Consider the following 21,852-nt stretch of genomic DNA (forward strand, 5'->3'; position numbering starts at 1 on the left):
GGCATGTCTGGAGTTCCGACCACACAGCCCTGCTTCTCTGCTCCTTATAGCAGCACGTCTGTATCTCAGGCCTTAGCTAGACCGAAGGTTTATCCCGGGATCATCCCGGGGTCATCCCTGTTCATGTAAATGACACACAGGGGATCCCAGGAGCAGGCAGGGATGATCCAGGGATAAACCTTGGGTCTAGCTAAGGCCTCAGTCTCAGAAAATCTTTCCAAAAAGGTGACTTGCAGCAAAATCAAAGCACCCCGATTCCGTAGGCTTTTGCTGACGAAAACTCAGTTGCAACAGCCACCCACCAGCACCTAATCCTGCCTGTGCTGACCAGCTGCAACAGCACCAGTGGCACAGACTGCAGGCCACAGAAGTACAGGCCACTGCACCCTGCAGTCTCCAGGCTGCCTGCAACAGCAAGCAACTTCTATGGCTCACAACCTTCAAATCTATAAAAAGGAAAGCTGGTAAGTCAAATCTTCCCCCCACGTATGCAACACCTAAACGTTTTTGACAGCTTTTGTATATGCACATGCTTGCTGGACGCTATACAAAGTGTTTTGCTGAAATGCAGACAAACGCTTTCAGTCTTCCTTAGGAATTTGTCATCAGCTAGAAGGTCCCAAGAAGCAAAAATCCAATGGAAAACAGGGGGTTATTTCTCTGGCCTCCAGAACCAAATGCTACACATGGAAGAGTACCAAGTCTACCAGGCCTGTTCACTGACAACACGCACCAAGAGGGAGGAATTAATTCACCTCCTTGAAACTGTGCATGAACCATTTTACATAGGGAAGGACATCTTACATTTCAAGTGTAAGATGCGCTGGGACAGTCAGTTGAACCAATTGATCTTTGTTAGAAAAGGAATAAAAGTCTATTTCCCCATTCTTTTCTTTTTTTTTACGTTGCTTCTCTCTGGCCATCTGCACAATTTGGGCTTGTGATTCAGTATAAACCCCCACCCCAGCCATCCACCCTCTGCCCAACTCTGATCAGTTCTGCAGGGTTTTTTCTGATGTCTTTATTAGAAAACTTCAACATGGGAGAAAATATTAATGTAATTGTACAAGGAGTTTATGAACTCAGATAGGCACGGATGAAGCAACCCATAGAAACCTTGAATGGCTTTAAAATCAGTAACTGTGAACACTTACTGTTATTAAAGGCCATAGAGATATTTAAGTGCACTTGTGTAAATATACTGCCAACATTGGGAATTTTCTGCCATACTCCAATAGCTCTGCACAGCATCTCTCAGATCCTCCATTGGCCCCATCAGTTATGTTTACACCTATTTTTCAGTTAAGGGGGCCTAAACCTCAGCTCAGGGCACCTGTCCTCACTCCAGTCTATCAATAAAACCAGGTGCTTTTGTACTTCCTGGGGAACTGGCTTTCTATCCATAGGGGCAGCCCTTCTCCCAAATAGAAATGACATGTGAAAATCATGATCATCATCTGAGTTTATTTTTTTCCCCTAGAGGCCTTAGCATGCTACATTAACCTGACAATGTTTAATCATGTGTTCATTTTTCACAAGACATATTCATGCAACTCACAGCTGAAATTGACTTTACATTGACATTATACATGTTTCCATCTAGCCAAGTGAAAACAATAGCGTTTAAGGTGTCTCCAAAAAAGTGTCCAAGCTTGAATAGCATGGGGGGACGGCTCACTCTTTGTCTTTCGCGGCTCTTGGTTTTAACACCAGGATGACTATGGTACATAAAGTCACCATGGTCCCTGTTTAGTCCATTTGCCACTGAATTATTTGCTTTTTAATTTCCTATATCCTGAGGAGTCCTCTCTTTGAACACTGCATTCAAGTACAATATCAACATTCCCAATTGTCTAAAACGCAAGACTTATTTGCTCCACTTTAAATGTTCCACAGCCCCAGGTTTCTCACAACTATGCTTAAAATTAACCTTTCCCTCTCTTTTTTCTGTAATAAACATTCAGCACTAAAGCCATGAAATAGTAGCTATTTGGCATTTTCCAGTGAAGTGCAAGAAATAAAATAAGTTATGTCTTTATTGCTAAAGGATAGTAACAAGCAGAGTCACTTTTTATATATATAAAGTCACAGGGGCCATAATTCCTCCTCTCAATGCCCAGCAGTTCTGCCTCATTGCAAAATCTCACGTCAAACCTTCATTCTAGGAAGATGTGTTTAGTATTCTAGAGTCTGAAGAGTCAGATCTTTCATCATAGTCATCTTCTGCATAAATAGGTTGTTTTGACACAACTGGACATCCATCATCAGGGATTGAGATCCTAGGATCTTCCGACGGGCGTGTAGGAAGGACAGGAGAACTTCGGAAGACGCTGGTTGAGTTAGTGGAGAAAGGGCTGACATACTGAGACCTCAGCTGGTACTGCTGCTGGAGCGTCATGGTGTTCCACAAAGTAACATCATTGGGTAGAAATGGACTGGACTGGTTTCTGGCCAAAGTATTCCTCAACATAAGGGGATATCGGGGTGGCTGTGGGAATGGATGCTGCAAGGGAACTGCCAGTGGATTTGGAACAACATTGCTAGTATCAGCAGAAAACCTCAGTGTGTCTGGGACTCTAAAGGCAGAGCCTACAGACCACTTTGAGGAAGAAATGGGATACGAACTCAGAGTATGTTCAAAGAGGTGCCCATTTGAAGGCAAAACCAGACCTTCTGATTCTGCAGAAGTTCTGTCCCCACCAGCTATGGAGGACCTGCTCGACAGAAGGACCTCAACAGCACTCACCAGGTCGCCCCCACAGCCTTTCAGGATTAATTCAAGCACAGTTGGCTTTTGGTTGGGAAAGATTTTCTTTAGCACTTCAAGGGGGGGGCGGTTGGCTTTCAAGCCGAAAGGAAGAGAAACTGTCCCTGATGGACCTTCAATCAGGAGGTGATTCTGCTCTGGTTGGTACTTGGGGCTCTCAGGTCGGCTGTCTGTGCTTCCGCTGTTTTTCTGGACCGCATAGCCACCTTCGTCGACCGAAACAATTTCAGGGCTCTCAGGAGCGAAGCTGCTCTTGGCCTTTGTCACGTCAGGGGAACTCCTTTGGTCTGTGTCTTTGTCACTGTAGGTCTCAGCACTGTCGGCTCCGCTGATATCACCCAATCGCTCTTCAGTCATGTCTATAAAACAGAGGGCAGCTTTGTTATGCCAATGAGGACAAGGTCACAGGAATGGCAGGGCACATTTCTCTTAGTAAGACCAGCACAGAATGAAAAGTTCTTTATAACAGAATCAAACCATTGCCCTATCTAACTGAGTACTATTTTCTACCCTGACTACCAGCAGCTCTTCGGTTCTTTCTTAGATCTGCTTCCTTGAAGATTGCATGAACTACCACCAGTGACAACAAATTAGAGATGGAAATAAGAAAAAACATATTTCTCCATCTGCTACTCCTGTATCCATTATTGCAGACTACCAACTCTTGCACTATTATAACAGTACATTTTTATATAACCATAGGGATAGGAAGTACCCAACTGGATAATCTAAAACCTAAAAGGCCATTCCATAACCCTTAAATCATCCCTGAGACGCAGGACATAAGAAGAGCCATGCTGGATCAGACTAAGGATCCATCTAGTCCAACACTGAGTCAGGCTACAGTTTGCAAGTCAGTGATACCAAAAGACATGTTTAATCAGATTATGGTTCAGTTTCTTCAATGGTGCTAAATCAGCTGAGATCTAAGAATGATTGGTTTGTGTATCAACAGATCCGCAGATTGAGATATTCCTTTATCAGTCAGCCATGCTGGACATCTGATTAGCCATTTTGGCATCTAAACATAGATCAGAGCCCAGATGGAAGCACCCTGTTTGGAAAATGTACATTCCATTGACTCCCTTCTATACTGTTATACTGTCCCTATTCTAGACAGTTTAAATATCTCCTTGGCTCTTTTCCTGCTCCCTTCAACCTCACCTATTGTCTACAATAACAAAAAACCACTTACAATATAATACCTACATAAATTACTACTATGTACTAATCCTAAAATTTGCCTTTATTTGATTTCTCTGTTCAGCTCATCAAACCCCACCTTTCCATGACAAAACCACAGACAACATGAATGGGCTTTCACAAAGGGAATGTTCTCTTGGGTATCTGCCCAGACATTCATTCATTTAGCCTGAAACCTGCTGGCTTATTCTCTTGATGCATGTGCAATAAGGTGCCAGTAGCACATCCTAAATAACCAGGTAGTGGTGGCAAAGAAACACCATGGGCAGTATCCTATTCCAGGGGTCCCCAACTCCCGGGCCACGGACCGGTCCCGGTCCGTAGCCTGTTAGGAACTGGGCCGCGCAGGTGAGCTGCTTTCACCCCACCCACACCCCTACCCCAGCATACATGGGCACGGGGCACCATCTCGCCTGCCCAGCCGAAGCGAAGCCAGGATGCTGGGGTGGAGTGGGGCGGCTTCAGAATGGCGTGCCCGGCCGGAAGCCGCTCTGGGAGAGCGATTTCCAGCTGCGCCATTCTGAAGCCACCTGCCCCAGCGTCCTGGCTTTGCTTCGGCTGGGTGCTCAACTAGCTGAAGCAAAACCAGGACGGTGGAGTGGGGGCGGCGGGGGGGGGGGCTTCCCAAAACCATCCCCTCAAGCCGCCCCCCCCAGTCCATGGAAAAATTGTCTTCCATGAAATCACTTACACTAGCACAGCGTAATTCACATTAGTGGTAGTGTCGAGTAGGGGACTGCCCTATGTACCTGCAAATGCACTTGCCTGACATCAGCACCAGCCCAAGGTCCCTCCCCACCTGAGGTGGGAGAGGACACAAGCCACCACATCACACCCCTTTCAGTTGCCACTGCATTGCACCTCCACTCCCCTTTACCTTTGCCGCTGCCACATCAGCATCTCTGGCTGTGGGGCTCTTGTGAGAGCTCAGCCAGCAAGGTCTCATGAGAGCCCCAAAGCTGCTTTTTCTGGCTGTGCAGCTCTCCATAGGGCTGATGCAGCAGCAGTGGCCAAGGTGATGGCGTGTGATGAGGGAAACAGAGGGTGGACAGTTGTACCAGAGAGCTCCACCAGCCACTCCCTCACTGTGGCAAATATGGGCCTTCCTAGTGGGGGTGAGCGGCACCATTCACCACTCCTGCCGCTCCACCACCTGATGTGGGCCCCTCACCCTGCTTCATGATAAGGCCGGCCCTGTCTTACACTTTAGACAGGAGTAAAAATGCCCTGCAGGCTACATGTGCCCCCCTTATCACACACACCCTGTTTTAATATAAAATCGTGTCCCCCCGGGATTCAGTGTCTAGAATCTAGAAACTTAACTAAACTATAGCAACACAAAACTAAACTATAGCAACACTAAACTAACCGGTATGTTCATCCTATTTTACTCTCAAGTTGGTAAAACACACACTCTTTATTAAAAGCCTGTACATTTGGTACTTTACCACCACAGACTTAACTGAAACACTTATTAATATTGAGGTGAGGGATTCCTGAAAATACAAATTACACAGAAGAAACATTAGGCTTACAGCACATTCAAGTGTGGTTTCATTGACAACCATCATGTTAATGATTGGGTTAATCTTTTTGCTGTTTTGAAGTTACAGATCCAGTCCTTTTACTGAGGAATATAATCCCATTGACATGTAATGGGATACCATTTACAAAGTTCCTGGATTCATCTTTGTTGCTTGAGGCTCAGTTGACGTCAGATGACAGGGGGGGGGCTTTTACCAGCTTGGCTGGTGCAATAGCTACAGCCATTCCTCCCAGACCAGGCTATCTTGACCATGGTAGTCCAGGCATGTGTAAACTCAAAATTGGACTGCTGCAATGCACTCTATATGGGGCTTCCCTTAGGATAGGTTCAGAAGCGGGTGCATCTTTTCAACAACATGTAACAACATTGCTGAAAGAACTGGACTGGCTGCCAATATGCTACCAAGTGAAGTTCAAGGTTTATTATGGTATTTAAAGCTAAACAACTTGGGACCAGGTTACCTAAAGGATCATTTGACCCTTATTACCTTTGTCTCGTCACCACAGGTCTCAGGACAAGCACTCATGGTGGTACCACATGCTTCAGAAGTCTACCTTAGGACCTCCGAGAACAGAGCTTTCAGTGGCGCAGCTCCTATGGAACTCCTTCTGTTATTAGGCAGTTTTATTATTATTATTATTTATTTATTTATATAGCACCATCAATGTACATGGTGCTGTACAGAGTAAAACAGTAAATAGCAAGACCCTGCCGCATAGGCTTACAAAGTTTTGCACTTTAGATATCCGTTTAAGACATGTCTGTTCACTCACACTTTGCTTGTATTGTGACCCGGCTATATAGATTGGTGCTATTGATTATGTGATCGGTTTATCTTTATTGTGTATTTTTATTGCTGTGATTTTAATGTTTTATACCACTGTGGCATTTTTATGTTCAACAGTATCTAAATTTGTACAAATAAATAAGTTGGTAAAAGAATCATATTTATTAAAACCAAAATGCAACAAGGGGGATTTTTTTCCTCTTGCAAGGAACTCAAAATGGCTCACATGATCCTCCTCCTCTCCATTTTATCCTCACAACTCTGTGAGGTAGGTTAGTCTGAGAGACAATGACTGGCTCAAAGTCTCCCAGAGAGCTTCATCACCAAGTGGAGACTTGAACCTGGATCCAGCACTCTTAACTACCACACCGGCTCTCAATAACAATGACAAACATTTATTTGCATTGGTTTCTCTGATAAACAATTTGCAGCCCTCATTGCCTTTCAGTGTCCCAGGTATTACCTTTGTAGAGTGAACACACACACACACACACACACACACACACACACACACACACACACACACACACACACGGCCATTTACTAATCAAGGCTAAAACAGTGCAATCCCTTGGTAGCTCTGAATTTTCATCTCTGACTCCTGGGGGAGCTGAAGACAGCCTGCAAGATGGGTTCCTCTTGTTGAGAAGCAGCAGCAGCCTAGCCGAAGAAGAAAAGCGATCTGGGACATTTGACGGATGAAGATTTACTCCTCCCCTCGCCTCAAGCTGTTAAGCAGAAAGTGCTGACTAGCTGGCAGGGAAGAATTTCTCATCAATGCTCTTTGATTGTATTTTGCAAACAAAATGCCTGTTGCCTGGTAACATTTCACTTGAGCCTGACCTTCCCCAAAAGTTATTGCTATCAGATTCGATTTACACTGTCCTCCCGTGATTACTGTAATCTTTTAAACTGGGAAGTTCATATATCAGTGGGGGGTGGGGGCAAAGTGTGCGAGTCAATAGCGCTTCTCTCCATCAGATTTATACGCTTCCTGCACCTGGAAGAGGTGTTTGTTTCAGTTTTCTGGCCGTGTTCCTCCCAATGCAGCTTGAAATCTTTAGCTCCCTCTGGCCTTTAGCAGCACCTTTCCCAAAGTGATGGAGAGGCCAAAGCAGCCCTCAAGTATTTTTATTTTATTTTTTTGTCTAGAATGTAACACACACACACACATGCTGCAGGGTAAGATGGCGAGTCTCATAGGATGGTAAAGGATCCACACATGAAAGTCGTGGGAACCTTATGGGTGAATTAAGCAGCTGGTACTAAAGGTAGTGGGGCAAAGAGAACTAAGGCTGAAATTCTATACATGTCTACTCAGAAGTAAGCCCCATTTAGTTCAATAAAATGTACCCCTGAGTAAGGATTACAGGATTGCTGCATAAATGGTTTTCAGGACTAACTCATGGTGAGAAACTGGCAGGGGAGGAAATTGGAGAGATTAAGCCTTAGCACTGAAAAGTAGGTATGAGCCCCTACGCATGTTTAAATTCCACCAATTTCAACAGGGAATTAAGCCTCTGCTTCCATTTCTCCCACACTAAAATGCACAGGGGACTAACCTCTGGCTGGATGTTGGCCAATGTGATTAAGGTGTTAATTGACTTCACTGGGACTAAGAAAGGGACGTTGCTAAGATTTCCTCTAACTGTAGAGTATATGATAATTATTCACCAGAGCAATTATAATGAATTTCCCCTGGAGTAAGATATGATCATGGTACAAGCTAGTTAAGGCACACTGCTTTGATTTCAGCAGATGTTTGCATGACATCTCACTAATTACATCCTGCTAATTCGAATTCTCTAGGGGGCATGTTCTCAGGATGCTGCAGGAACTGTCTAAAGGAACTCTCATGACTTGCCAACCGAGGCATTCCAAGGCATTCCAACCTTCGTGCAAATGAAATCCGTTGGATGGAATGAACACCCACGCCAACACCCTACTGTCAAGAGGGCTTACTTCGTAAATGTGTCTCGGTTCAGCCTGCGGGGGTTACAGCTTCCTTTTCAAGAAATTTCTGCAGGACAAGATTAGTTTAAATCTAAGTGCTTTGTCTGATCCGGCTTGTGCACTGCACTATTCAAAGAGCATCATATGCCACAAGAATAATTCCAGTTAGGACACTGACACTTCTTGTAAAACAAGGTCTTGAACAAACAAGAACATGTGAGATTGCAAGAGGCTTAAAGGGAAAGAGTGAAAGAAAGTTGCAAAGTCATTGCGGAAAGCAAAGGTGTACTTAACTGGGATTAAAATGTTTTGTTTTAAAACCCTAACCTGTACCACAGAGGACTCCACCCACCCACCCAAAATGAATTTCTTATACAGTTTAGAATCTTTTGTTCTGGACAACAAGATAGCCAATACATAACCTCAGAACGCCGAAAGATTCTTATTTCCATTCATTTCAGCAGGGTAACAAAGAAGAGAAATCATAAACACATCTTTTCTCTGCAGGGGTGTGTGTGTGTGTGTGTGTGTGTGTGTGTGTAAGCAATTGATAGAGCTGAGGTACTCCTATAGGACCCCCCCCCCCCCACTTCCTTTCTAACTATGGGACTGAACTTTCTTAAATGTTAAAGTTACGCCTCCTTTTCAAGGGAGAGTGAACTCAATACACTCACATGGCTATGCCATGTAATCCGTTGTGATTAATTTAATTGCTCCTTCCATTCGGATCAGTGACAAAATCCTCAACAACTGCAAAAAAAAGTGGGGAGGGGAGACTAGGTTTTCCCCCAAGGAAGAAGGTCAACCAATAGATTCTAGACCCTAAAAACCTCCGTGGAGGATTTGAAGGCAGGAATTGCATGGTAGCCATGACTAATTTAAATCCCATTGATTTCAACGGGTCTACTCTAAATTTGACTAAATCCAAATCCCGCATCAAGTACAGAAAGAAGACCTTTTAAAGAACAGATATGCCTGGGGTTTTGCAGGTAGTTTTCTATCCCAGATTTTTACACACACCATTGCCAAAGTTAGGGGAAACACTGGGCACAAAAGGAAATTTTCTAAAGACAAGAGGCCGCTGTTGGCAGGAGGCACTTTGCCTTTCTGTTTACAAGCCCTTGCCTCGCTAACCAACTCTAGTAATTCTTTCGTTATCGTCTGAGAGACAACCACCAAACACCTTTAAGCTAAGACCCAAGTATAGCCGCAGCCTTACGAAGCAGTCCAAAATATGCCTACTCAGAAGTAAATCCCACTGAGATCACCGTGTAGAGAGTCTTGAGTTCAGCGCGGCTTTCTACTCCCAGGTGACTGCGTAAAGCACAGCACATTAACTTGCGCTTACTGAAGGTTTAAGAGAACCCCAAACACAGTTGCTTAGAAGTGGGGGTGGGGTGAGTCATCAATTCGGATGTGTAACACACACACACCCAACACACATCTTTCCTAAAAGCCTCCTCTCTGCAATTGAAATGTCCACACAAGGGCCACCCAGACTTTCCGTTTTGGTGATTGGGCCTAGTGCGATTCCAAGGGGTGTCAAGTGACAGAATCAAGTGGCAGCCGTTATTCCGAATTAACAGGGATGTGCGGTTGGTTGGTTTGGAGTCTGAAGCTACAGACAACGAGACAACCCCCAAATCAGCGTTTTGGTCTGGCGAACATGTATGTATTGGGTCTGATATAAGGCTGCAATCCGAGAGCTACACTTTCAACTCATTCTTTGAGATTCACAGGAAAATACAATAAAAAAGAGATCCTCAACGACCAAGGGGACTTCTTCCTAATGTGTCGCCAATCAACAGACACAGTGGGAAGTGAAAACTGAAGACGAAGAACCCGGTGGACACTTTTCCATGAAAAGAAGCATCCTTCCGCATAGGGTCAGTGTTCGGGATTTTCTTGCTGTTGCTTGCTGAGATGGCCTCCTTGGCCTCAGATTCTCTGCAGCAAGGAAGTCAAGTCACCCCTGAAATGCCCAGTCGGTCACGCCATTTTCGCCAAATACCCTGTGTTGAGCCAGCTGTGTGTGGAAGGTGGAACTGGGAAGGTGGAACTGAGAAGGTGACCAGTGGCCAATTTGCGCCTCGTTCGCCAAAATCTTCCCGAACTGAATACTGCATCTTTTACGCAGTGCCAGGACTTCGAGCCACACTGACGCCCCGCCTCCTTGGTTTCACTGGGCCTCACTTTCAAGATGAACATTTTAACTTTCGAGCTCTGGTGTTTTCCTTTGGTAGCAGGGTGTCGACACACCTGTTTCTTTTATATGCCACCAATATTTTTCAGACACAGAACTGTGCGCCCATGCACACACAAGGCCTTTTGGCTCAAATGGCCAGGGGAGCATAAAGCACTCCCTGGCTGGTCTACTGGCGTTTCTCAGGAAATTAACAGGGAGGGGGACTTGTCCTTAGTACCTTCCTCCCACCTTCAAACCTCAGGAAAAAGGGATTTCCAAGAGGCTTGTCCGCTAAACACCCAACCACATCTGTTGGCTACATCTACACTACTGCTTTATAGCAGTATTGAAGTGCACTGATAACTGTTGAGGCACAATCTGCATTCCATAACACGTTCATAGTGTTATATCCTGCTTTTTATTCCACATACATAATGATTTGACACAAGATGTAAATATGCTGTTCTTTTGTTCAGGGCAAGCACTAGCCTTTTTCGAGGGATCAAGCTAAATAGAGTCACAAACAGAAAAGAAATATTCCTGAAATTTTTCCCAGGACAATGCCAGGGTACTAGACATCCTCATATTCTTTAGGTTAACTCATGTGCACACGCTCACACAAACTTTACTTGGGAAGTAAAGCAAATCCTTCTGACCCAGCCACCCTAAACAGTTACCCAAAGGCAAAGTAACCTCAGCTCATGTCAAAGCGATTTACACGAAGAAGCTCCGAATTAGAGAAAAAGTGTGAGGAAGAGACTTCGCACTGGCTTAAGCTGAGATAGATTCTGATATTCACAAAACTTTAATCCAGTTCAGGCTCAGGACAACAAAGCCCCATTTTTATTGAAGCGAAAAGGCAGCCATTTCACAGCAAACCCATATTTAGGATCTGGTGTAAATTAGTTTTTAATGAGGGCAAGCTGGGGTGTGTTGTGCTAGATTTGGTGGTGCGCTTGCAGTCCTGAGGATGAACGCATTCAAAAATTGATCCGGCGGGATGTATCCAACACTAGTTCTATACTTACAGTAGACCCATTGAAATGAATGGGACTTAACTCGGACTAACATTGGATACAACAAACCCCTGGGGGTACGTGCAAGGGACCTCTGAAGAAGCCTTCGACTTCAGCAGTACAGGAGCCGTAACCTCGCTTGCTGGCTGGGCCAAGCCAAGGAGCTCTTGCGGAGTTTCATTAACTAGCCAGAGATGAAAAACGCAGGAGCTCCTTCACCAGCCCTGGGCACAATCACAGGCGCGCTGCTTGCTCCGCAAGGGCTCAGATGCTAAGTGAATTTTTTTCTGTCTTTATTTATTAGGTTTTTTTTTATACAGCCCAATTTCCACCAGTTTTTATACCGCTTTCCTGGCGGTTCACAACAACCAGTATTCACTTTAAACTCAGGCTAGATCTACTGTACACTCCTGCTTTATAGCAGTATTGAAGGACAGTGATTACTATAAACATTCCATATGCCGCTTTCATAGTGTTATTTCCTGCTTTTCATTCCACGTTGTCCAAAATACCATCACAACTATCATTGTGCGGCTTAGGAGGTATAAATGCAAGAGGGATCTAGTGTTACCATGATGGGATCCTAAGGCTTTGACACAAAGTATAGATTTGGCTTCACTCTCCCCTTCACAGGCCAAGGTCTGCGAGCTACAGGTTGTATCCCATGTTAGCCCTACTTGAAGTAGACCCATTGAAAGGAAGGGGGCTTCCCTGAGATTAAGTTACATGCAACGCTATGCTACCCCACGCTCACAGCATCCACGGATGGCCAACTTCGATGCTGCCAGCATGGAAAAAACGGCCCTGCCTTTGTTTGGACCGAATTCCTCCAGGTCCTTCCCAGATCAAGCTGCAGACGTGTCCCAGAATGAGCCCCTGAGGCGAGGGATGGAGCTCCTCTGAGGACCAGCCCGTCCTTCGCTCATTTCCCCTACGGAAAAGGGATGGCAAAGGGCGCACGGCTTATTAGGAACAAGGCCAGCCAAAGGCTCCAGCCACGCCTCACCTGGGCTCCTACTGTCCCTTCTCTCCCTCCCTCCGATTTGGAGCAGGATCCGAGTGCGGGGGGGAACGATCTCGAAGGAGCCCACGCCCTTCCGGCTTTAGGGCACCACCATTGTCGCAAACCCCAAACTTGATCAAAACGGCCTGTCCACGCGGTGTAGCTGAAAACGTCAGTCTTCGCAAGAAATCTTGGCTTGGCTGCAATAGACTCACCCGGCTTCAGAAGAAAGCCAGTTGTTTTAAAGTCATGCGCCTCAGTTTAACTGGATTGTGAAGCGTGGCTGGAAACTCATTTTATGCTTAAGCTGTGCAGCCTGTCCCTGTGAATATCTACTCGGTAGTCATTCCCACTGATTCCCATAGGGCTTTCTCTCTCATGAATACTTAAAAAAAAAAAACCTTCACTCCCCACCCCACCCCCGCCCTTATTCCATGAAAACTAGGATTGCAATGCTTAATTGCTTTGGAAGGAAAGATCAGGAGAGAGAGAGAAACTTAACAAAAAATTCACACCTGTATCAACCCAACAAGTCACCTATTTGAGATGGGGGGGCAGCCTTAAATTCTCAGTTTTAGAAGCCGGAGGCTCCAATTGGCCCAGAATACAACAGGTAGGTTACGATTGTATGACCATATTAAGGCCATTTCAGCACTGCACTTTCAGGACGCAATTCAAAGCGCTGGTTATTATTACCTATAAGCCTAAATGGCTTGGATCCAGATTGTGCAAAGGACCTTCTCCCATACCATCCTGCCCAGGCCATAAAATCTGCCTCCTTCCATGGTCTGATGTTAGCCTAGATTGGACGTGTGAGAAGGGACTTCTATGTGGCTGCATCCCAGCTATGGAATTCATTCCTGTGGGGGGAGGATCTTTCCCAGCCCCCCAGCCCACCCTACTTCTTCTTTTCTTTTTTTAAAGTTCTGATGGCCCACTGAAGACAATTCTTCTTAGGCCGGCTTTCTATCAACCTTGTTTTTTATGCTGACCGGTGGACTGCCTACTATCTGTCTTTGCTATTTTACCTGGTTGTAATTCTTTTAATATTGTTGGGAATATTTTATTTTTTGAATGTTGATCTTCCCCTTGAGTGCCATTTTATAGTGGAAAGACGGACTATAGGTCATTTTAATAAATAAATACAAACTAGGGGTTGAACTTTGATTAGATAATAATGAAGGCAAGTGTGGGAACAAAAGACATCATCAGTAAAACTACAATAAATGTTCTTCAGAATACAGCCTTTTCCCACCTTTTCTTTTCCAACTGAGCAGCAATTTATTTCTACTAGCAGTGCACTCCTATGCACGTCTCTTCGGAAGTAAGCTCCACTGAGTTCAATGGGACTTACTCCTAGGTAAATGCAATTTGATATCCCAAGAGGATGTAAAAAAAAGATGCTTAGTATTATGCAAGTGTGGGCGACTGCCAGGATTATATTAAGGACTCTAAACAACATCGGGGGGGGGGGGGCAGGAACAAACCTAGCCAACTGGTCATAGAGTGATTAAATTGCTAGAGTCAGGATAACTGAACTGAAATATTCTCTCCTGGCATAAGTGTGTCTCTTGGCCCCATTGATATTTCAGTTACCAGAGCATCAGCATCATTATCATCATTATTATTGCTACTATTATTGCTGCTGCTGCTGCTTCAGAATGTGGGTTACAAAAAGGAGGTGATCACACAGGAAGCAGGGGAGAAACAGCTGCAGAGATGGAAAAGAAACTTCATATTCTGTTCTCAGGATGCTGTGAGATCATGGAGAATTCTCCATCCTGCCCTTTTTAGCTTGTTATAGTCTTTATAACAGCACCATTTCTGCGAGATTGTAGGCAATACTTCCCCAGTAACATTTCATCTTTTAGTATTCAATGTATGCCGTCCACTGATTGTTTCATACAATTCAAAAAATTGTGTCCTGAGGTTTTCTGTTTCCACCAAGTTGCTGCAACAGAAAAACAGCTCGCTTTTTTTTTTTAATAGTCTACTCTGGCTGCAATCCATAAACTAGGCAAATGCTTAGGGGTTGTTGTTTTTCTTGGACATCTTTAAATGTGGCCATGGGCTTCCATTTACAGTGCAATCTTATACCTTCTACGCAAAAGTAAGTTCCATTGAGTTATATGGGGCTTATTCCTAGGTAAGTGGATGCCTAATTCTAACACAACTGCACAGCACCAACAATCCTAGGCACACTCACACACAACAGCAGCTTAAATTCAAGTGGTGTGCTTTAATTATTTGGGAGCCTTTCTAAAGACTGAGCTCTCACAGGCTCCTTTAGTTCTGAGCCCAACCACTACAAACAAAACAAAACAAAACAAAAACTCCAACAAAAATCATCCCCTTCTCAAGCAAAAAACAGTTGGAGGAAGCAATTTCTGGAATGGCTCAATCCACCAGGAGAAAAACTACTTTTTCTTTTAATTTCACCAGCCGGTGGTCGATATCTCATTTCACTGAAGCTCTCGGGAGCGACTTTTCATCTCCATCTACGAAACTCCTTGGATCCTTACCCTTGTCCAGCCACGTTTTAGGGCTGTGATCTTCTACGCACTGCCTATTGCATTTCAGCTCCATGTGCTTTAAAAGGGCAACAATGGGACAGAACAGCTGCAGTCAAAAAGTTACAGGATCTGTTTTAAGTCTGCCTTAAAACCTTGTAAATCGCCTTGGCTGGATAGTGAGTGACACTGATTCATTCACACACACACACAAACACTTTATACATTTTAAGCTGGCCTTCCCACCTGGTGCCTCCCAGATGTTCCAGACTGCAACTCCCATCATCTTATGCTGGCTGGGAATGATGGGAGTTGCAATCTAACCCAACCTGAAAGCACCAGGTTGGGGAAGTCTATTTGCAAACATTACGTGTCTGAGCAACATATTGAATCTTGCCAAGACAAATGTAGGATGGCTAATATCTATATTCTGTGTGTTGGGAAGAAGGCGAAATCCTGAGGCGCTGTCCAGCTAAGGGTGGCTAAGTGGATTTAAAGCTATTTACTGACGGACATCACCTATTTCTCGGCAGTGCTTTAAAAGGATCCATTCCTCGTGGAGCAATATCCTGCTTGGTGCACCACAGAACGAGAAGGGAAGTGAGCTTCCCCAAGGCTGTTCCCAACCGGGTCACCCTCACAGGTGCCAAACAGATGCATGAACAGATGCTTGTGGATGCAAACACCAGATGCATTCTCAAAGCTGCTGCCTCTCTTGGTTCTGTCCCTACTCTATGCCACCACAAGATGTCTGTGTCCCAAAACTTCCTGTTCAGTTTCAGGGGGAGACTCTTTTGGCTTTCTTTCTTCCAGGAGGAGATTGAAAGATCCGCGAGCCCCACCAGACTCTGCCTCTGCTTCGAAGTTCAGAGCCTCCGGAAGCTCTGACTCACATGCCTGAGGAAGCCTGACAGACAGCCTGTTTTTCCCCCATGCACCTTAGAGATTCTAGTTCCCCAATTCCCTATATCTCATTGCAAGTGAAAGAGAGGGAAAAGCGTCTTATTTCCTCCAGTGAATCCAGCTCCTTGTATCATTAGAAAGCGGTGCTTGCTTGCCCTCTCTTCTTACTAGCCTCATTCCTCAGTTGCCCCATTTAGGAATCACACATGAAGTCGCCCATCACCCAGGGCAAGTAGGTTTCTGCACAGGATCGGGGCCCCAAGCCTTATCTAGGGCTACTCTCAACTAAGCCTCGCTGAATTTTCAATGGGACTTACTTTCAAGTAAGTACAGCAGCCGGTATAGTAACTTCTCCGATGAGAGGCGTCGGGGCTCAAAGTCTGGAAGCGCCAACCCTCAATCCAGGCAGTTCCTCAGCGGCGAACTCTGCAGATGCTTAGGGGCACTGCCGTCCTGCTCGTCGCTTCCCGAGTTCCAAGGCTGCGCCTGGTTCCCCCGGCGCGCGCAGAAGCCGCAAACACATTCCACTCCCTGGAGCATTCGGAGCCTCTTTCTCCCCGGTATTGTTGGAGCCCGCGCTTGCTTCGAGCTGCCCTCCTAATCCACATTCACATTCCCACCCCACCGCCTACCTGCCGGCCCCCGACCTACCTGCTTTGGACAGCTGCGGCGGCAGGACCGCGGCGGGCTGCTCGGAAGCCCATCGCAGGGCGGCGGCGGCGGCCAGTTCCATGGGCGGGCGATGCGGGGCGCCGCCGGGTGGTCCCTCCGTCGCGGCGGCGGCGGCGGCGGCGGCGGCAGCAGCGACGGCTCCGGGGTGCGCCGGCGGCGTGGCGGCGGCCGAGGCGGGCGGCGGGGCTCCGGCGGGCAGGGCGCGCAAGGAGTCGGGGATGAGGCTCTCGAGGCTCTCGTTGGCCTGCTGGCGGCGCAGCGCCACCTGGGCGGCCATGACGCGCTGCCGCTCGATGATGAGGATGCACTTCTCGCACGTGCAGTCCTTGAAGCGGCAGTAGCGCTTGTGGCCCTTCAGCCACGACAGCACGCCGTGGTTGCGGCAGCGCGCGCACTTGGGCGTCCGCTGCAGGGGCGCCCGGGCTGGCTGAGCCACCGGGCCGCCCATGTACAAGTACGGCGAGCCGTAGCCGTTCATGGCGGGCCTCCGCCGTTAGGGCCGCCGCCGCCCGCGCCACATAGCCCGCCCGGGCAGAGCCGCACTGGCGCGCCTCGCCGTCGCTGGAGCGGGACGCTCTGTGCGCGCTGCTCTGCCGAGCTCAAGTGCAGCTGGGCGGGCCAGCCGCTGGCGCGCCTTCTCGCCCCGCCTCTTCGGCCACGCTCCGCCCCGCCTCCTCCGAAGGAGCTGCGCTTCCCCGCCCTTTCTAGCCTCGCCAGCTGCTTCCCTCAGGAGCAATAGCAATCGAAGGGGGCGAGGCTGAGCGCCTTTCCATCTCCTCTCCCCCTTCAGTGAGGCAGATGGAGCCGCCCAACGCGCTTCCCCCTCGGAAGCCAGCCGCCCAGTCTTCCAAGAAAGCTCACCGGAGAGGCAGTGAAGGCGAAGAGCGCATTTTATGACCGGGGGGGGGGGGGTACTAGAAAGTTGGTCAAAGTGTGTTTCCTCCTCCATGACGTGTGTTACTAGGAGAAGCGGGATCTTTTTTACTGGCGGGGAGGCAACGTGTAACTCCCTTCATCCATATCATTTACTATACTAAGGCTGATGGGAGCGGTAGGCCAAAGCATGTCGAGGGCCACAATGTGCGCGCCCCGGGCCTGGAGCAACTACTTGCTAAGAGGCCGCTGTTGGGTGGGGATTCCCCGAACACAAGCGCACTTGCCTCAGCCCTGGAGGGAGAACGCGCAGCCCAGACACCGACTGGCCGCTTCAGCCCGAAACGGTTTGGCCTGCGCTTTTTGAACCTGTGACTTGGGAAGGGTTTACACAGCCCGACCCCGATCCCACGCATTTTTACTCCGAAGTCAGCCAGTCTCGCAATATGGCAGTGAACCCCAGAACAACACTGCGCACTTACACGCCCCTTGCACCTGCGCGCACTAAAAGCGTTTGGGGGCTTGAAAACCAGCGAGGATGCCCCATTCAAGGCTCGGGTAGAAAAGCTGCTAGAAAGCGATTGGTTCTATTCCCCACCCCGTAAAACTTATGGGACCAGGGATTGGACCAGAAGCCGGGGTAGCTTCGAGGCGCCTTAACCCGTTCCTTTCCTCTTTTTAACCAGCAATCGCCTTGCTACAAATGTCCCAGCCCTGTGCGCAGAGAAGCTGCCCTATGTGGGCACAGAGGCCCACGGTTGGTTGGTTTACTCTGGCACAGCCCTGCGGACCCCGGGGGCATTTATGGGCTGAATCTGTAAGCCTATTTCTAAAAGCTAAAGAATGGAAAGTGAACGTGCATTTCTTTAAACAGCCCCAGGCTTTGCTCCTAAAGAAATACTGCCGTATAGAAATTCCTGCTGAACGTTATTATTTATTTCTTCAAATAGCTGCTAATCTATTTCTCAAAATAGACGGTAGGAAATGCCGTGAAATGTTACACAATGAACATACAATAGTCACACATGTGTGCCAAATACGGAGTGCAAAACAATAATTAATTTGGCTGCAGGTTTAACCGGAGTAGAAAATTATATCCGATTATCCGATTCTTTAAAATCGTGTTATTACTAAAACGTTTGATTTGTTATGGGGAAGAAACCAATCAATTTCCTAAACAAATAGAGACCTACACTTCGCGCAACCAATCACCCTCTCTTTTGTACTGTTTTTGCCTGCTGCTTTGATTTTACTCTGGCGTTCTCACTGCATCAAAACCTTTGCAATTTCCCCCAAACACCTCCGGAATGGAAGTGAACGAGCTAAAGCGGGAATTGCTTTTTTGTAATTTGCAAACTTCAGAAACCTTTAAAAAATACAAAACCATTTAAACTTTTATTTGGAAATACAGCATTTTAGGCTAGGATAACAAGATTTGGTAAAACGATTTAGCACAAAGGTTCATGGAATGGGATGAGGGAGGCCAGAGGGCTGGAAATTTATAGGAGCGATAGAAAGAAAAACCTTGCTGAAGACAATCTCCTTAATTTGAAAGTTAATTTGTAGATGATAATAATGTTTTGAAATGGGTAAATAAGCAGCTGGGACAACGTTAGTGTAAGTCCTATTATAAAATTATGTTGCTGTGGGGAAATAAATACAGAAACTGCCCCATTGGGACTTCACAAATCAAAATGGGTGTCCAACATAAATTTTAAAAACAACAGCAATGTTGGGCCAAAACGATCCGAACTATATATCGGCCTTTTTTAAAAAAAAACGTTGACGGAAAAGAATCATAATTTGGCAAAGGAAGAAATATTTCCTGCGGATGTAATATATGGCTCTTGTGACCAGAGAAAGAGAGAGAACAAATGCATCGGTGTGCCTCACTGGCATTGAATTTCAAACGCCGTTATCACCGCAATGCCTTCCTTAGGGTCACCAAAACTGTACAAGCTTTCGAGATCTCCGGATCTCTTCATCGGGCAAGATGGGTGGGGAGGAGAGAGGCCGACCTGTTGATCAAGTCGTGATGTCTGCCTAGTCAGAGTCTTTCACTATTCCACTAATATGGATTTTGGAATTTATTTATTTTCGTATGGCCAGCGCGGCTACCTTTGCTGTTTGACCGGCATTGAATGTATCTCCAGATTGAATGTATATTCAAATTAAACCCATCGGCCTAATAACGCGCCCTCCTACTCTAACCTAAGCACAGTCAGCCGGTCTTTCTTCCAAGTACAGGCGAGACTGGGACTGGCGTTCGCAGATGTCCTCTCTACGCTGGAGCCCGAGGTAAAAGGGAAGCGATGGCGCAGTCCCCCGGAGCCCTCTCCCTTCCCTGACTCGCGATGGGCATTCACAGCCTTTCTTAAGCAGGGAACAGGTGGAGAGGGAAGACGTCCTTTCACTCAAGTCCAACCTGCAAACCCTCTCCCCCCCCCGCCCGCCCGCTGGATAGAAGGCGACGATGCCGACCAGGTTCTCTTCTTTTGGGGGGGATCGTATTATTTCATTTCATTTTATTCCCCCCTCCCCATTCCTCCCAGCACCTCGTATTTGACAACATCTCCCAATAGGTCCAGGTTTGTATTTATGTTCGCCCCATGTCCCCTGCCTGAAAGTCTATTGTAACCCAACACCTGACAAGAGCTGGTCCCATTGCTGTGGGCAGAAAGGGTTTAGTCAAGCACATAATGGGATCCCAGCAGAAAGCTTTTCAGAAGCAGGGCCCACGGTAAACTTCACCACATGAACTCCGTTTCCAGGGCTGTTAAGCTTTTAATTGGGGCGGTGGGGGGGTCATAATAAGAGAGGAGGAAATTTCAAGGTGACTAGAACGTGTTAGCAGTTAGCGCCCTGAAGAATGGCTTGAAAGGGGATGAATGGGCCAAACATATGGTCCCAATCACGTCCGGGGGGGGGTTGCGGAGGGGGGCAGCCAAGACGTTTAGGTATTGGTGGGAAAAAGAAGAAGGAGCCGGCCACCAACTCCAGACGGGTGAAAAGACAAGGCAGGGCGGAATACGCCCAGGGTCCCTTCGCTTCCCGTTCAGGCGACGGGATGGTCTCCTTGCAGGGAGCCTCTCCGGGTTTAACGAAGCTCTTTAACCCGGGCAGTTTGATCCGAAAAGAAAACGACGAGTTTGCTAGCTCCGGATGGTTTGTGGAGTTCCCCTCCTCACTCGCACCCACATTTGAACGAAGCTGTTTGGTGGCGGTGCTGTTATTGCGACGGGTTAAGAAAAATACACGCAACCAATCCCGCAGCCTTCAGAGACAGTTCCACCCAAACCGATTAAAAAATTTGAAACGTTGCAAAGGGAGGAGAAATCAACCCAGCAGCCCTCCGGGCGCAAGTCCCGCTAATTCAAGTGACCGGAATCTAAATGCGTTGGCCCCGATCCAAATGCGCAAGGTGACGTGCTTTCTTAAGGCCCATCGAAATCAATGGGTCTGAAAGCACGCATTGAGCTGCAATCTTATGTGCCTTTACCTGGGAGTAAGTCCCATTGAATTCCAAGTCACTTAGTTCTGAGTAGGCATGAACACTATAAGCCTGTGTTGCATCGTGGCAATTATGTGGCACTCACGTTTCTTCCCAGTAATGGTGTCTAAGGTTTGCATCCTTTTGAACCATCACAAATTGTTGTTGTTTTATTAAAGATTTCTTAGACGCCTTTCTCAAAAGAGGTTCAGGGCGACTTACAGCAGAACTAAATATAAAACAGTTAGCATTAACATGCCAACGCCTTTGCACTCCACTGCACACAACGGAGTCAATGCAGAGTAAAATACCAACCCCCGTGGTTCCTTTCTCACAATCACTAAATATATTTCAATTTCTACTTTCACCAATAAACTGGTATTGCAGACTAGATCAAAAATCCACAATTTTAATCCCCCCCACATTGTAAGAGTGCCACAGTGATTAAAAGGAATATGCAGCCTGTGAGCGTAAGTCCCCGCAAGTTAAATGGGGTTTGCAGCCCTATCCAAACTCAGGTGTTAGGCCCATTGACTTACTTGAGAGTAATCATATCTAGGATCAGGTTGCTTGGGTAACCAATCTGAGTCTTGGTCACGTTCTTTGACACCTCGACCTTCAAAATATATACAAGTTCCACTAAAATTCGAGAGCTTTGTCTCCCAAAAATCCCTAAAGCGTCAATGCGGTTTAAGTTTGAATGTTACCTACCAGTTATCCGTTTATCAACAGGAGCCTCATTCCTAAACGCAATTATTTGGGAGCAAGTTAATTTCAATGGGAATTACAAGCGGCGTTAGCGTTGTAGCTTAAGCCTGCAACACTATCCACACTTACCTGAGAGTAAGTGTCCCATTGAACTCATGAACATTAAACTCGTGTATAGAACTCCACTTTAAATCGTTATTAGTAACAGCAACGGCGGGCCGACGGACTAAAGGTTC

The 21,852-nt window shown here is 46.7% G+C and overlaps 1 protein-coding gene across 1 annotated transcript; it reads right to left on the reverse strand.

The window, feature by feature from the left end:
- Positions 1 to 2,161: 2,161 nt before the first annotated feature.
- Positions 2,162 to 17,023, reverse strand: DMRT3 (doublesex and mab-3 related transcription factor 3). Its single transcript, XM_063128557.1, has 3 exons — positions 16,682 to 17,023; positions 16,525 to 16,639; positions 2,162 to 3,126 (listed from the first exon to the last, which is right to left on the reverse strand). Exons 1-3 carry the CDS (start codon positions 17,021 to 17,023, stop codon positions 2,162 to 2,164), a joined length of 1,422 nt encoding a protein of 473 aa, XP_062984627.1.
- Between the last annotated feature and the right edge of the window lie 4,829 nt (positions 17,024 to 21,852).

The sequence above is a fragment of the Elgaria multicarinata genome, chromosome 6 (genome assembly GCF_023053635.1).
Source record: "Elgaria multicarinata webbii isolate HBS135686 ecotype San Diego chromosome 6, rElgMul1.1.pri, whole genome shotgun sequence".
Taxonomy (NCBI): Eukaryota; Metazoa; Chordata; class Lepidosauria; order Squamata; family Anguidae; genus Elgaria; species Elgaria multicarinata.